Raw genomic sequence first — 15,164 nt, forward strand, 5'->3', positions numbered from 1 at the left:
ACGACTAAAAAAAGATCAAAACATCAACCTGGTTTCGTCACTCTTGTACTGTACATTTTATAGATCAAACCATTTCATTCTCTCTCCTTACCCTTCTGCATGGGGGTTTGAATGGGCTGGTCGGTCCTTACCTCTCTGTACAGGGGTGTAGATGGGCTGGTCGGTCTGGATAAAGATGTAACCCCTGTGTTTGGACAGTAAGACCCTGGTTTGTTTGACTCGTCTCCCGCCTGTCGTCACAGGGAAGGAGTCACACTCTGCCACCAGCATGAGGTAGGGGGTTCCAATGAATGGGAGGCGCAGTTCTGTGGCTGCCATCTTCTCCCTGTCTATCTATACAGACAAGACATTACCTCCTTTTATGTAAATACTTTGAAAAGTACAAGGCACAGAGTGGAGGAGGGGGACAAGGGAAAACACCATGGGTCATCAACATGTTGGCTTGGGGTGGACATTTTTGTCTAAATATCTTTTTTTTGCCATGGACAAAAAAATGAGCGAACAATAAGATCACCAGAAACACGTAAAGAGCTAGCCCTGAATTACCATAGCAGGTCTGTAACTCTGAGAGCCTACAAATGGAACCAAATCCATTTGTACGATGTCAGAGTTATTAAGTGGAGGTGGGGTCTATGTATTCCTGACAGGTGTACGCCCTTCCATATTATGGAGTTCCAGATGCGCTTATCTCCTTATATGGAGTTCCATCTTCATATATGGAGTTCCAGACAGATGCACTTATCTGTGTATATATATATATAGAGAGAGAGAGAGATCCAGATGCAGTTGGGTGGGCCTTGCGGCAAAAAAAGGTGGCTAAAATGTGCCTGAATACTTTTATATTTATATCATTTTATATTATATTATATATTTTATATTACAATATGTAAGCACATTCATGGTGGGGAATATAGCTTATTATAGGAATAAGTCGGACAAGTATTACAGACACACTAATTATGACAAACAATAGTGTTGTACAAAAGAGAAGAAGTTTTGCTTTAACTAGAACTCTCTGTCGAGGTCCTAACTTGCAATTTGTTATTTATCAGGTCTTACTTATTTATTAGTGGTGACGCTGCTCCCTAGGCTAAAGGCCCTGCCTCTGTACTGTCGGCCGGAAACAGATGGCACCGTAGCGTGCTCTAATAATTTATGTAGGATCCAATGTGTTACGTGTTTGCAACACTGTGTGTTATTGGTGTTCATATGATGTGGGTGGGCACTGATACCATGAGCTCCACTGTAGCGATCTCTCCATCCCTAGAACAGGAGGTGGACACTCTGTCAGACACCAATCTTCCCTGATCGTGCTCGGCCTCCAGGTAGAGGGTGACCTGTCTGTTCAGGAGGGATCCTCCCATCTGGACAAAGACCCTCTCTTTCACCCCCAGGTGGAACACATTGGGAGCTGAGATGAAGAATCTGGACATTTGGACAGAAACAGAGTTAATAGCCTGTGCGTTTACACGGTCAAATCCTTAGTGTTCATTCATCCATTTGTAACTCTGAGTGTACAAGTGTAACCAAATGGACCCTTTTGCTCTCCATTTGCTCACCGCCCATTTGGTTGGTTACATTTGTGTAGTACTCTCAAAGCTAAATGAACACTTTACTTGGAGCTGTGTGTAGAATAATCATGCTTCTCTGCCTAAACATGAAGGTGCATGTAGATTTTGTCCAACCTACGAGTATGTAGCCCTACAAAATAATTTGACACTGACAGTACAACGCGCTTCAATAAAAGTAAATGAATAGTTTACATGAAAACATAAATTCACATGCCCAAACACATGCGAGCGTGCACGCACGTGCACGCACGCACGCATGCATGCACACACACACAAATAGGGACTTAGACCTTTGGCATCTGCAACCGTTCAAATGTTGCAAGAGAAACAAATTGCAGACAGATTAGTCTACTAAACATTTAAGAGAAAACCACCAAATATGAATGCAATTTATTGAGCACCTTTAATCTAACCTTGGGAAGCAATATAGGAATTGTATCTTCTGAAGAACACAGCTCTAAATAAAAAAGCCAGGCCATGACATGAAATTAAAGGCAGGGTATTATGTGATATATTTGTAGAAACGCTCTATATTCTGATAGTACTCATTGCTATAGAGTGTCTGTTCAGTAACATGAGTCTCCATGTCTCTCTCCAGCTCTTCAATAAACAGAAAATGCATGTCCAGGTCAAATCAGGACAGAGATCTATCCAGATTAAACAAGTGAATTTAGAAATGAGCAGACAAAACAGGAACTGGAACACTATACAATTGAACCTGAAAAATGTGTACTCTCTTAACGTACCTGAACATTTTCTATTCTCTGTTTATCAAAGAGACAGGGAGACTCCAAAACATTTCACTTACCCTACCTTTAATCATCATGAGACCCATTCTGAAACTAACTGGAAGCCATTTTATAGTGTTTATAATTGGACTGATGCTCTCCCCTGGTAATGCTTGTCGAATGCCTGCCTGCATTATCCCATTTAGGACAGGAACACCTTTTGGGGGTTGTTGTTGCTATGTACAGTATATATAGTATTAGCAACATCATGTTTTTGTACATTTTCAATAAATATTTGATTATTTATTTATTTTAGAAAAACTAAAGATTTAGATGGTGTTTTTTTTTTGGCCTCAGTACTAAATGGGTTCATCTATTCACGTTGAACATAATTATGATGCTTTCAAGGTTGAACTACTTCTAAATAATTGAAATATGAAATCCCAAAGACTCCCTGCACTAAACTCAACATGATCTCCAACAACAACAACAACAACAACACACACACACACACACACACACACACACACACACACACACACACACACACACACACACACACACACACACACACACACACACACACACACACACACACACGAATATAAGGCATGCTCAATATAGTGTTAATAATGCAATGTACCTGTCCTGTGCACTCACACAGCCCAGGGTGAAGATGAACAGCAGTGCAGGACCAATGGGAACCTCCATTGTGGTTCTCTTCTTGTTTGATGTGGTGGTGTTTTGGTCTGAGCTGGGTGCTTTTATAAGCTCTCTCTCTGTCTCTCTCTGTCTCTCTGTCCTTCTGTGTGTGTGTGTGTGTGTGTGTGTGTGTGTGTGTGTGTGTGTGTGTGTGTGTGTGTGTGTGTGTGTGTGTGTGTCTCTCTCTCTCTCTCCTCTCTCTCTCTCTCTCTCTCTCTCTCTCTCTCTCTCTCTGTCTCTCTCTCTCTCTCTCTCTCTCTACCCCTCTTATTTCTCAATCTCTGAATTCCCCTCAACTTTTTTGTTGTTTTCATAGCTTTGTAAACAAATGGCCTACTAGGCCAGTGGTGGAAAGTCAATAAATACATGTACTCAAGTACTGTACTTGAATAATATACTTTGAGGTATTTTTTACTTTGCTGGAGTATTTATGGGACATTCTGCATAATGAGTAAGCATACTTTCTACTTTTGGTAGGCTACTTTAAGAACATTTTGATGCCAATACTGTTTTACTTTTACTCAAGTAAATGTTGAGTAGGGCTACTGTTCCCACCAACTGACCGGGGGGACATAATTTGGGGTCTTTGGGGACTTGAGACATGCCCATGCCGTAGTCCCTTCTTTATCCTGCACCTCAGTCCAGTTGTGTTGGACAGTGGTTCTCAAAGTGGGGTTTTCTAAACATCACTGACCATTATTCTGGTCCCAGGCCAGACTGTGTCTGTGCCTTGCACACAGTATAGTTTTTTTGGAAGCTGTGTCTGTCTGTCATTTCATAATCTACACAATCCCTTCAATTTCGATTTCCCCAAAATCATGTGACTTTAAAGAATTCTGAAGCCTTCCCATGTCGCCCCCTGTTGGACAACTGGGTGATTTGCAAATGATTCACCCAACATGTTTTCATGACTTTATGAAACTAGCCCTTACCCGTTCAAAGATATGAGCTCCAAAATGATGTGCAGTGTGTGGGTTATGGGATGTGCACTGTGCAGTATATGAGGGATGGAAAGTAACTTTAACTGGTGCTTGCATGATAATATGTAGGAGCATCAATGTAAGAAATACCCGTTTCGTTAATGGCTAACCCCCCCCCCCCCCCCCCCCCCCCCCCCCGCCCGCCCGCCCGCCTGCACACACACACACACACACACTCACCCCCCCCCCCCCCCCCGTGTGTGTGTGTGTTGTGTGTGTGTGTGTGTGGGTTTGTGTGTGATTGTGCATGGGCTGAACAACAGCGCCCCTCCCTTAACATGTGTGGTCACAAAAGGTACTGTAGGCTAAATAGATATAGATACACCATAAAAATGCTATTATACAGCATACGATTTGTGAAAGTGACAAACGGGCTTCACAGTTATGTCAGGTGTGTTCATATGCTGATGGTGATGCGATTTCAGATCAATTGCTCCAGCCACCGAGGAGAAACGCTGTTTCATACAGACAGACACTCACTCAGACAGACATTCGCAAAATTATAGTATAGATGTACCTACAGTATCACACCCCTTTACCTTGTTTTTTTTTCTTTTTTTTTTTTTTTCAATCAGATGTATTAAATTATCTTGTACTACTACCACAAGTACTACTATTACAACTACTACTTTATAGGGGTGGCAGTGGCTCAGGGGTAGAGTGGCCAGGTAAAGAAGCCATTGGGAAACTTGAGGTTCCCAACTTCCCAGTTCGAGACTGCCCACTCTGAACCCCTAATTGCTGCCGATGTGCAGGTTTACTTTTGTTACTTTTTGTGTGACGTTGTAGGGTGTTAATTTATGAAAAAAGAAAGAAAGAAAGAAAGAAAGAAGGAAAAAACTCAAAAGTTACAAAATGTAAGACGTTTCTGTCTGACAGCAACTAAATATCCCAACAGTATCTGCATTCACAAGTATAGTGACCATAAGCATGGATGTGGTGCTCTTGACAAAAGCACCTGTCGCCTTAACAGAGTCAGCAAGAGGAAGCAAGAGGAAGCATTTCTGGGAGATGGTTTTCTACCAGAGCCCTGGGAGAACGTTCAATTCAATTTTATTCAATTCAAATGAGCTTTATTGGCATGAGAAAACATACGTTTACATTGCCAAAGCAAGTGACACAAATAAAATAAAAACAGTTGAAAATGGGGAACATATACAGTTGGAGGGGGTACAGCATTGTATAAACAGAGCTATGTCACATGTTATACATATACAGGCTATAAAGCTTTTGGAACAAATAACAGCATTATTTTTTTAAAGGTAGCAGCTCTGTTTCATACTGTATGTGCAGTAGGTCTAGATGTCAATCCATGGTTTTAGTACTTAGGATGGTTGTGTTCACTGTCTGCAGCCGTCTGTTTGGTACTCAGACACAAAGTCGTTGAACCAGCGGCAGAACTTTTTCATTCTGCTCTTTGCACATTGTTTTGCTCCAAGCTTCTGTTCAATCCATGTGTTAGATTCCAACAGATACTGCATCCTGGAGAGAGAGAGAGAGAGAGAGAGAGAGAGAGAGAGAGAGAGAGAGAGAGCGAAAGAGAATATATAGACAGAAGCTTAAAAACATCTATCCAGTTCAGCAGTAATCATATAGCCTACTTTCAATTCTGGATATTATTTTAACCTTGTATAGGTACACATTGTTAATGCGTCCATTTGTAGTCTATCATAGTTAACTCACTACCAATGATGAGATACAGTGAGTATGACAGGCTATTTTAAAAAGCATTCTGTACCAATGACGAGTCTTGACAGATATCGTTTTTATTGCATTTAACATTACACTGCTCAAAAAGTAGCGATTCTTGTTTTGACCTGAAACAGTTAAAAATGGATGGATGGATGGATGGATGGATGGATGGATGGATGGAAGGATGGATGGATGGATGGATGGATGGATGGATGGATGGATGGATGGATGGAAGGATGGATGGATGGATGGAAGGATGGATGGATGGATGGATGGATGGATGGATGGATGGATGGATGGATGGATGGATGGAAAAACTAAAAATAACCGGGATATGATGAGTAGTTTGGTACTGGTTGTGTGATCATTGATCACTTACTTTCCGTTTGAGTCTGTGGTTTCACCATCTTTGCCCATGATCAGATATTGTTTTCCTGTGACCAGCTTCCCCTTACACTGAAACCTCTTGGCGAACACGCGAGTGTCGCTCACCGTCACCAGCGTGTCTCCGTCTGAAAGGCACAGTGCATACCGTTACTCACACATACCTTTCACGTGTTGGCAGCCATGCTGTAATATGATCAAGCATGGGTGTTAATTTGACTGGAAAAGTTGAAATATGGACATAAGAGGTTTATATGATAAACGGATATTCAGTCTATTTCAGAATAGACAGTGCTTGATATAGAAATCTACGACTCAGTCAATGTTCAACAGAGGAGGGTCAATGTTCAGTGTATGACAAACAGGATGGAGGGATAAATTAACACACTAAACGTAGCATTTCTCAAACAACGTTTCTGGTGAGTATTACTTACTTGCTTTGAGCACCTCCAGTACTCTGGTGGTGTACAGCTCAAAGTTGCTCTTCACAGAGACATTGAGGACCTCAAGGATGAATCCTGAAACAAACATCAAGTCACACAGTATCGTTCATGAAAGGATTTAAACCTTTTTGAATGTGTGTGTCATTTTACCAAACTCTTTAAGAGTCTGTATTTATAATGACTTTCTTTATGGATCGGTTGAGGTTTTATTTTGGAGCCTTATACTTACCATAGTCTACTGTAGGGAAGTAACACGCATGCTGCTGACGCTCGTCTGGTCTTTTTGCTCCAGATACACTCCTCTCCTTATGGCAGGGTCCTCCAGGAAGGAAGAGAATGTATGAATGTATTGAAAAACAACAACAACCAACCTGTATATTCATTGGTGCTTTTATGTATCACCTTTATCCAAGGCACTTGGTAGATTGTGCATTACATTCAGCCATTCACACAAACACATTCATACACCAATGGCGGAGGAAACCATGCAAGGCAGCAACCTTCTCATCGGGAGCAGTTAGAGGTTCAGTGTCTTGCTCAAGGACACTTCGACAGTAACTCTGGGGGAGCCCGGCCGCTCACTACTGTTGTTGTGTCATGAGATGTAGTTTCAAGATGAATTTATTTTTAGGTGAGAATGATTTGTTTCAAATTTCAAATCCGTGGTCGATTTTATCAAGATCTGCTATTTTAACTAAAGTTTAGGTCCCTGACAAAAAATGTTATTTCTCTTTTGGGTCTTGAGTGCGTGCGTGCGTGCGTGCGTGCGTGCGTGCATGCGCGAAATTACAGTATGCATGTCTGTGAGGAAGGATAGAGGTGGGAATAAAAAGGCCTACTTTCTGCACATTGGCACACATCCCCTGAACAAAGTTTGGAGACCATCTTGCTTCTTTGGGGGGCAGAGTAGAACACAGTGCACTTTCTGTCTGTGGAGGAAGGAAAACACAGAGAGCCAGTTGTATTCCCTGCTAAATGAAACACAGGTGACCTCCAGTCCCTTAAAGGTGATTCCACAGAATCCACACAGAACCAGAACATACAGTATGTATGGCTGCTGTCAGGTGGAAACCTTGTATGTCCAAAACTCTTGGAGGAAAAACTAAAGAATCTGTGTTCCAGTCAATCCACTGTAGTTATTTTTAGTCACAAGCTCTGGTTGCACTGGTTAAATATTCATGAAAACCCACTTTGCTGATAAATCTACTTCTGATTTCTTTTCCCAGATTGAGATTTTGGTGATAACAAGCTCTATTCAACTGCCCATAACTCGGTCGGCTATTTTCTCTACATTTGAGCCACACAATGAAGTATAAAGTACTAGGCCAGTAGGGCAATCATTTATGAAGAAAGTAACTAAACAAAAGATGAATTATGGAGATACAAGGTTTATGTCCAACAGTGATGATATATCCAGAACACATTAGATTTAGGCTATGACACCACACTGTGCCGCATTTGTCACGGTCACTGAGCACAACCACCATGTATCCATCTTAAGCTCCCTCCTAAAATACATTTTCTCGTAAGGCGACTTGGTTTTCATAGTGTGGGCAAGGGGAGACGGACCGGCCGGCGACCAACAGTACAGTACATACAGTGAAGTAGAGTAGAGGCGTGCTGTGACGTCATCAACAATATTAGCCAAAGAGATAGCTTGATTTAGCTGTTTTGGGCGTGTCATCACAGCTTCAAGTAAAGCATCCACACCACAATACTGTATTCAAAATGTACAGAAATATCAGAAGTGTATCTACAAGTAAATCTACAAAGTAAATTGTAACTAAAGTGTGGAGTATAAGTAAACATACAGACAAAGCTACATACAAACATACACACAGTCACGCATAGGAGACGGTGTGCCAATGCTCAAATACAGTATATTAAAAAAAAGAAATGTATTTTTGTACAGTACTTGAATAAATACTTACCAGGCTCATAGTAGTCATACACTGAGGCTGAGGCAGGTTGTAGGAGGCCTACAGGAACGTTCTGCACTGCCCCAAATGTGATGCATTCGCTGGTGTTCAGGAGCTAGAGCAGCATGGAAGAAGTACAAAAAAATCACACCCAGTATGAAGTGAGCGGTGCTAAATATGAGTTAATTTCATTAAAAGGATCCCTGGCTAATACAACAAATATGCCTTACTTACATACTGATGCGGGACATGCGTACATACAGACAAAGCCAGATTTACTTACTGAGTTACTTCAGTACATGAGAAACTAAACACAGTCCATTTTGATCATAAAAACGGATTCCCTTGTGATATGTTGTTGTTGGTAAAACATTAAAAATAAGTGTAATGAAATTGGCATAATAGTGATCATATATTTTTATAAGACTTTTAATGTCTTGTTGTGACCGAAGGTTGCAGTATACCATGAGAAATGTCGCAGCCTGTCCGTACAGGAAGTGCGTCCGTACAGGAAGTGATGTCACAAGACATCACCTCATCAATGTCTCTGTGACATCACAGGTGATATCAAAGGTGACATCACCTATGTAAAAGTCCATATATGGGTATCCCTTTTATGCCCATATAGGCTATGAACATCTCTGATGTCATCGATATATATCACTAGCCAGATGGAAAAGGCATGGCCCATATATGTGTGGCTGGTTCAGATAGGGATCTCCATGTATGGGCATAAAATATATTTTATGTATATGGATACATATATTATTAATTAATAAAGGATAAAATTAAATAAAAAGTCCATAAACAAAATCCCTTTTATGCCCATGTATGGAGATTTCTGAAGTCATCAATCCCAGGCCCAAGAGCCTGCTTTAATTTGATTTACACCCTATACCTTCCCCAAAAACGTTAATATTAAGTATATATATATATATATATATATATATATATATATAAATATATATATATATATATATATATGTGCGCTATATAGGATAAAATAAATAAAATGTCCATATACAGTATGGGCATTCCCATACCCCCTTAATGCCCATATATGGGCATGTTTTGACCTAACATTGTTGACTACCATATATGGGTAACTGGTTCGATATAGATCACTGGCCAGATGGCACGACCTCGCCCTTTAAGGCGAGGTTGCATGTCTAAATGTGTCTCTTACCTCATTGAAGTAGAGCACCACTCTTCCCTGGATGACTTCATAATGTGAAATGTATTGTTCTGGTGTCTCTTTTAGCTGTGGATCAAGAGTTCAGAATGGGGGAGTTTAATCATTCCTGGTTCCTTAAAGATGGGGTGCCATGATGATGATTTTTTCCCCCTCTAAAACATGATTATCATCTGTAAAGTGTAAAGTGGAAAAATGTGGCCACACCCACTAAGTATGCCTGGTTGTCATGGTAGGTGGTGACCCAGCTGAAGTTAGCCACACCCACAGTGTGGGTGTGGCTAACTCCGTGGCTAACAAAGTGAATGGTTGATTCCATGATGTAATTGTATCTGTGTTTTTCGACCGGCACTTTTGACCCAAAAGGTGGCATCCTCCAGGAAAAAACCCAAATACAAAGGGAATACATAATTGCTCATAACGACCACACCAGGGGGTCTAATGAAGTACTGTCAACCTCCTAGACACATGAAAACCAGAAAAAGTACAAATCTATGGCACCGCCTCTTTAAAAGCTGTAATTTTTACTATTGGTCGAGGAGAACCCTAATAGTAATGATGATGATGATGATGATGATGATGATGATGAAGAGGAGGATGGTAACTCACCTTTTCCAGATCTGTGATTTGGGCCTCAAAGCCACTGAGCAGTCTGATATCTGCGATGGCCATTCCTGTGAGGTTTCTACTCAGACTGTGACTGGAATGACAGACAGACAGACAGACAGACAGACAGACAGACAGACAGACAGACAGGTTGATACAGCCATACAGGGCAGTAAAGACAGACAGAAATTTAAGTGTGTAGTCACTTCTGTTTATATAGCTGTAGCCTACTGAAGAAATTAGTGAGATTGTGAGATTAGCTCCGGACAGACGGCTTATAGACGGCTAACTCCACAAAAGCACACCACAAAAATGTGCAATTATTATATACTTTGAAGATTCTTTGAGGCACACATGGGTATTTCTGGGTTTTCTTCTCTGGGTGAAACAGCTTTCATCATTGGAATTGCATTAGGGAACATATACACGTTGTTACATTTAATGGTTTTGTTCTGTCATAACACAAAACACAGTGAAGTATTGTAGTGCAGGAACAACCACCGATCTTGTGGAAAAAATAAAAACGTGACCGCTAAATATCCAACACTTTTCATGATTCTCCCAATAATCATATTATTTGAGTCACACATCCGAGTTTTTGCCGTGGCCAAACAAGGGAACCATGTGACGTTGGTCCCCTTCTCCTATTCGCTCATACTAGGACATGATGTATGTGTAAGCAGAAGAATTAAGCAATATTACACGCAGCCACAAGCCGCAAGTAGAAGTTTGCAGAAGTTCCAATAATCACATAACCAACACCCTCTCGTGTAATATTGCGATTATACAACTGTTGCCCTTAAAAATACACATCAACTTAATTTCATTGTAATTAAGATATTTGATAGAAAATGTGTAGGCCCTAATGCCACATTTAGTGTCCCTGAACCTCACATGGAAACTGCTACCCTATAGCCGCTAGCATAGTGTTGGGAGAGGGAGCGCTTCAGCTCTTTCGCAACCAGCGCAGCTGATATCTTTGTTTGATGAGACCTGTGTGGTAATGCTCATTATTCGCACCTGATGCAGACTTCATAGTTCACAGCATTGAGTGAACTGAGGCTGTGCTGTGTGTCTCTCCTGCGTCTGCTACGAGCGTCGAACCACTCGATGGCTGACGGCTGGACAGGCTCCTCTCTCACAGCACCTCCATCACTCTGATAGTCTTCGTCGTCGTAGTAATCGTAGTTATCCTCAATCTTAGCTGGTGGGAATAAAGCAGTCTGAGGCTTTATAATGATTCTCTCTCCACAGTGCGTCATTTTCAGATTATTTTTACATTTTTGAAATTGAAATTGTTTTCTAGGCAAACGTATTGAACTATGCAATTATTCAAACAGTGACGTATGGCTTTACTGAAACCGAATGGCAACAGATTTCAACAACAACAAAACATTTATAGAACTGCAGCTAATTTACTTAATTTGCCTAATTTTGCTAAAAACAAGAACCCAATGGCAATAAATTGTTCAAAAACTAAAAAGCTAAATAAATGCCCCATAAAGCTCACCAGTATACTGCACTTTGCCCTCCACCTTGACTTTGATTGAAAGGAGTTCACACTTGTCCTTGGGTTCCATTAAATGGTAGACCTTTACAACCTGCCAGAGAGAAACTTGTTAATTGTGCTACCGTATGCCAGGCACTTTCAATAACCTCGTACAATAAACAGGGACCATAAATAATAACTGAAAAGTGATGGGTGTGAATGAAGCTTTTTGATGAAGCAGGCATCAAAATGTACAAGTACCAAAAGTACTCATTATTATGCAGAATGTCCTGTTTCAAGTTTTCAAATGTATCAAATATTTTTGAAATATATATAAATATAGGCTATATATCTTTTGAAAATAGCAGATTTACAAGTTCACAATGCGACGCATTGTGACCTAGTAGATCGGCTGCAGTATTTTGGCCGAAATGTACAGCCTATTAATGTTTTGTAATAAAAATGGATCTACAAAGTCACTAGTAACTAATGTTTTCAAATAATTGTAGTGGAGTAAAAGTACAATACTTGCCTCTGAGATGTAGTGGTGTAGAAGTAAAAGTATTGAAAATTGGAAATACTCAAGTAAAGTACAAATACCTCAGTGTTTTACTTAAGTACGGTACTTAAGTACATTTACTTAGTTACTTTACATCACTGTAAATCAACACACACACACTCACTCACCCTTATCTTGGTTTCCCCCATTCCTGTTATCTGCATAGTTATATTGTTTCCTATTAATTTCTAATAGGAGAAAAGATGAGAGAGAAAAGAACGTGAATGCAAGTCCAGGGGTAGACAAGGTATCTTCAAAACACAAAGATGGCGGCAGTGTGGGCGAACAGGACGGGACAGGACCTTCAGTTCTGTTTCCACCTTGTCGCTGCTATCTCTCAGTGCCATCTTGACAAGGGTACTCTTTCCCTGGACAGAGAACACTATGTCCATGTTGGTGGGTTCTTTGGGGGTGGTCCTGGTGGACAGATCGTACTCTGAGAGGGCCTCCAAGGCTATGAGGGTGTCCTGTACACAGTGGTTATGCAGTGTTAGCACTAGGGATGGGACGATAAGCGATATTATCGTTTATCGTGATAAAAAAAACACTCACTATAATCGTATCGTGGAAATTCAATTTATCGTGAAATCATCCTCCGTCATGCACTGGGATTAATTCATATTTTATTTGACGATCTGCATATCCGGTACCATTTAAACCCTCTATTGGTAAAACGTACTTATAATATACGTACTTGATACAGTCTTTTTTTCTCACTCTCTACCACATCTCGTTGCCAAAAAATAGCCGATCTACAATCTCACATCTCAATCTTGTGTGCTTGTAGATGTGCTATTTTGTGGCAAATGTTCTGCCACAGGATAATGGATGATGGGGATATTTTGATTATCATGATAATATCGTAAATCACGATTTCTTTGGTCACAATAATTGTGATATGAAATTTTCATATCGTCCCATCCTTAGTTAGCACACATCCCAGTGAACTAAGACAGTTGTTCTGAAAATATACTTCTTATACTATGTGCCGCACATAGCAGAGTTGATTGAAGTCTATGAGCTCTGTGCAATTCCAAATTAATTATAACATTCAAGGTCATTATTTGAGACAAACAAGTCTACCAACTCTGCCCTTCCCCATAATTGAATATCCATGGCATATCCATTTAGTTTGTTTGCAAAATGCAGAACTGTGCACAAAGCAGTAGGCTAATAGTTAGTGATATCTATCACTTTTATAGTGTTCTACTTAAAAATGTGTCTGCTCATTTCTGTGTCATCACTTCTAATTGTACTTATTTAATCTACTGTATCCTGTAATCCTAATTCTCTCTTAATTGGATTAGAGACAGGAAGGACCCTGTTAATGAACAAACACTCTATAGCAATGATCACTAAGCCTATTTTACATGCATTTTAACCAGAACTAAATACGAAATGCACCTTATTTCACCTTTACAGCTCACTAGCTCTGCCACTTTCATTAAATCTGACATTCAAGTGGACCTGTGTTGATTTGAAGCCTCCCCCGTAGTTCTCCTGTGAAGTCAGCCAGCAGGCGGCGCTCTTTGCCCACTCGGTGTCTCGGTGTGCCACCGCGGTGAGGAGGGCGTAGGCCGTGGTCTCTACGGACACGGCCTCGGCCGACGGCTTGCGGGCCCATGAGGTTCCCACCACCTCCTCACGGAGCGCTGCATCACTGGCATTCCACGACCTGCAACCATCTTTATCTGGTGAGTTAAAGAAACAAAAAGGGGGAAAACTATGGTGAGCATACAGTTTTTTGTTGTTTTTTTGTTGTTTAGTTAAATCTAAAAAAAAAAAAAAGTGAAGTGAGCGGTGCTATTTATGACCCCCAATGTGACCCTGGGGTGTACAGCAAACTTTGAGCGCTTTGTGAAAGGATGTAGGCCAGATGTAGGCCAAGCTTTGCGTTTTCTTTTAGGACAATTCTTAACAGTTACTGCACTTTTCACCAGAACCAGAACATGATAAACACCATATAAGCACTCAAAACAAGTGTTATTATTTCAATTGTGGTGAAAACCAGTTTGTTAGTGAATGTTGAAAACCGTGACATTTTAGCATTTGTCACGGTGACCAGATGTCCCAGCTTGAAACTGGGACTGATGTCCCATTAAAACAGACAGAGTTTACCACTTCACCACTTAAACCCTAATCTGGCTAGCCATCGTCAAAGAAAAGGGAACGCCCACTCGGGTTGTCCCTCTTCCTTTGAAGCGTAAGCTATCATGACTCTGTCTCGAGAGAATGTTTAAACCCCAGTATCCAAATTGTGGGGAAAGCTCTGAAAACAGGAAAGACACCAGTATAGAGCCCTGAGGGACTCTGCTCAACCATTATGGGGTGTAAGTGGTTAAAACCAAGACTAAAAGTGCTCTGGGTGTAATGTTTAGTCCAGATGGGACGTGCCTGGTTTTGTGGCCAGATCCTGGAGTTTCTTCCAGGCGATGGCGGCGTCTCTGTGTCCGCAGAGAGACAGGCAGTAGGCTGTGATGGCTACGGCGTAGGGCCTCTGCAGTCCATCCATTTCACTCACGAGGTACGCCGTCGACCGAGAGATGCTATTCTTCTAATGAAAAACAGCACAGAATTAAGGCATACTTTCAGCCACAATCCAGGACTTATTGTTTTAATGGATAAAACATGATTTTAACCAACGTGTAAACTAGTACATCTACGGTGCCACTGCCTTCCTTAGGACAATTCAGGGCAATGGTTTCTAACACTTTTGTTCTAGGTTGTAACTGCTTTAATAGATTTTTGTTAATATCTGTTTTAGTTCTTTAAACATGTTTTTGTTTTCTGGTATTCTGTTTTCTGATTTATATTTTAATATTGCCGCATATAAATGTCTATTCCTGTTGATTATTGTGTTGTATCTTGGCTACATTGAAAATGAGGGCCTGGCCCTGCC

At 40.8% G+C, this 15,164-nt stretch overlaps 2 protein-coding genes across 2 annotated transcripts in view; both read right to left on the reverse strand.

Moving 5' to 3' along the window:
• LOC308280459 (complement C4-A-like) overlaps positions 1 to 3,102 on the reverse strand; it is a 34,219-nt gene extending 31,117 nt beyond the window's left edge. Inside the window, exons 1-3 of the mRNA XM_080720735.1 lie at positions 2,943 to 3,102; positions 1,233 to 1,425; positions 132 to 333 (exon numbers count right to left, since the gene is read on the reverse strand). Of these exons, the coding sequence (XP_080576861.1) occupies positions 132 to 333; positions 1,233 to 1,425; positions 2,943 to 3,010 (463 nt within the window). The 5' untranslated portion in view covers positions 3,011 to 3,102. The remainder of the gene's footprint in view (positions 1 to 131; positions 334 to 1,232; positions 1,426 to 2,942) is intronic.
• A 1,890-nt stretch (positions 3,103 to 4,992) lies between these two features.
• c4b (complement C4B (Chido/Rodgers blood group)) overlaps positions 4,993 to 15,164 on the reverse strand; it is a 30,800-nt gene continuing 20,628 nt past the window's right edge. The window contains exons 28-41 of the mRNA XM_080720744.1: positions 14,660 to 14,819; positions 13,733 to 13,956; positions 12,568 to 12,732; positions 12,394 to 12,453; positions 11,728 to 11,818; positions 11,238 to 11,421; positions 10,221 to 10,311; positions 9,606 to 9,680; positions 8,432 to 8,534; positions 7,340 to 7,429; positions 6,730 to 6,819; positions 6,492 to 6,575; positions 6,053 to 6,185; positions 4,993 to 5,463 (exon numbers count right to left, since the gene is read on the reverse strand). Of these exons, the coding sequence (XP_080576870.1) occupies positions 5,322 to 5,463; positions 6,053 to 6,185; positions 6,492 to 6,575; positions 6,730 to 6,819; positions 7,340 to 7,429; positions 8,432 to 8,534; positions 9,606 to 9,680; positions 10,221 to 10,311; positions 11,238 to 11,421; positions 11,728 to 11,818; positions 12,394 to 12,453; positions 12,568 to 12,732; positions 13,733 to 13,956; positions 14,660 to 14,819 (1,692 nt within the window). The 3' untranslated portion in view covers positions 4,993 to 5,321. The remainder of the gene's footprint in view (positions 5,464 to 6,052; positions 6,186 to 6,491; positions 6,576 to 6,729; positions 6,820 to 7,339; positions 7,430 to 8,431; positions 8,535 to 9,605; positions 9,681 to 10,220; positions 10,312 to 11,237; positions 11,422 to 11,727; positions 11,819 to 12,393; positions 12,454 to 12,567; positions 12,733 to 13,732; positions 13,957 to 14,659; positions 14,820 to 15,164) is intronic.

This window comes from Nannobrachium achirus (genome assembly GCF_963921795.1).
Source record: "Nannobrachium achirus genome assembly, chromosome: 2".
Classification (NCBI taxonomy): Eukaryota; Metazoa; Chordata; class Actinopteri; order Myctophiformes; family Myctophidae; genus Nannobrachium; species Nannobrachium achirus.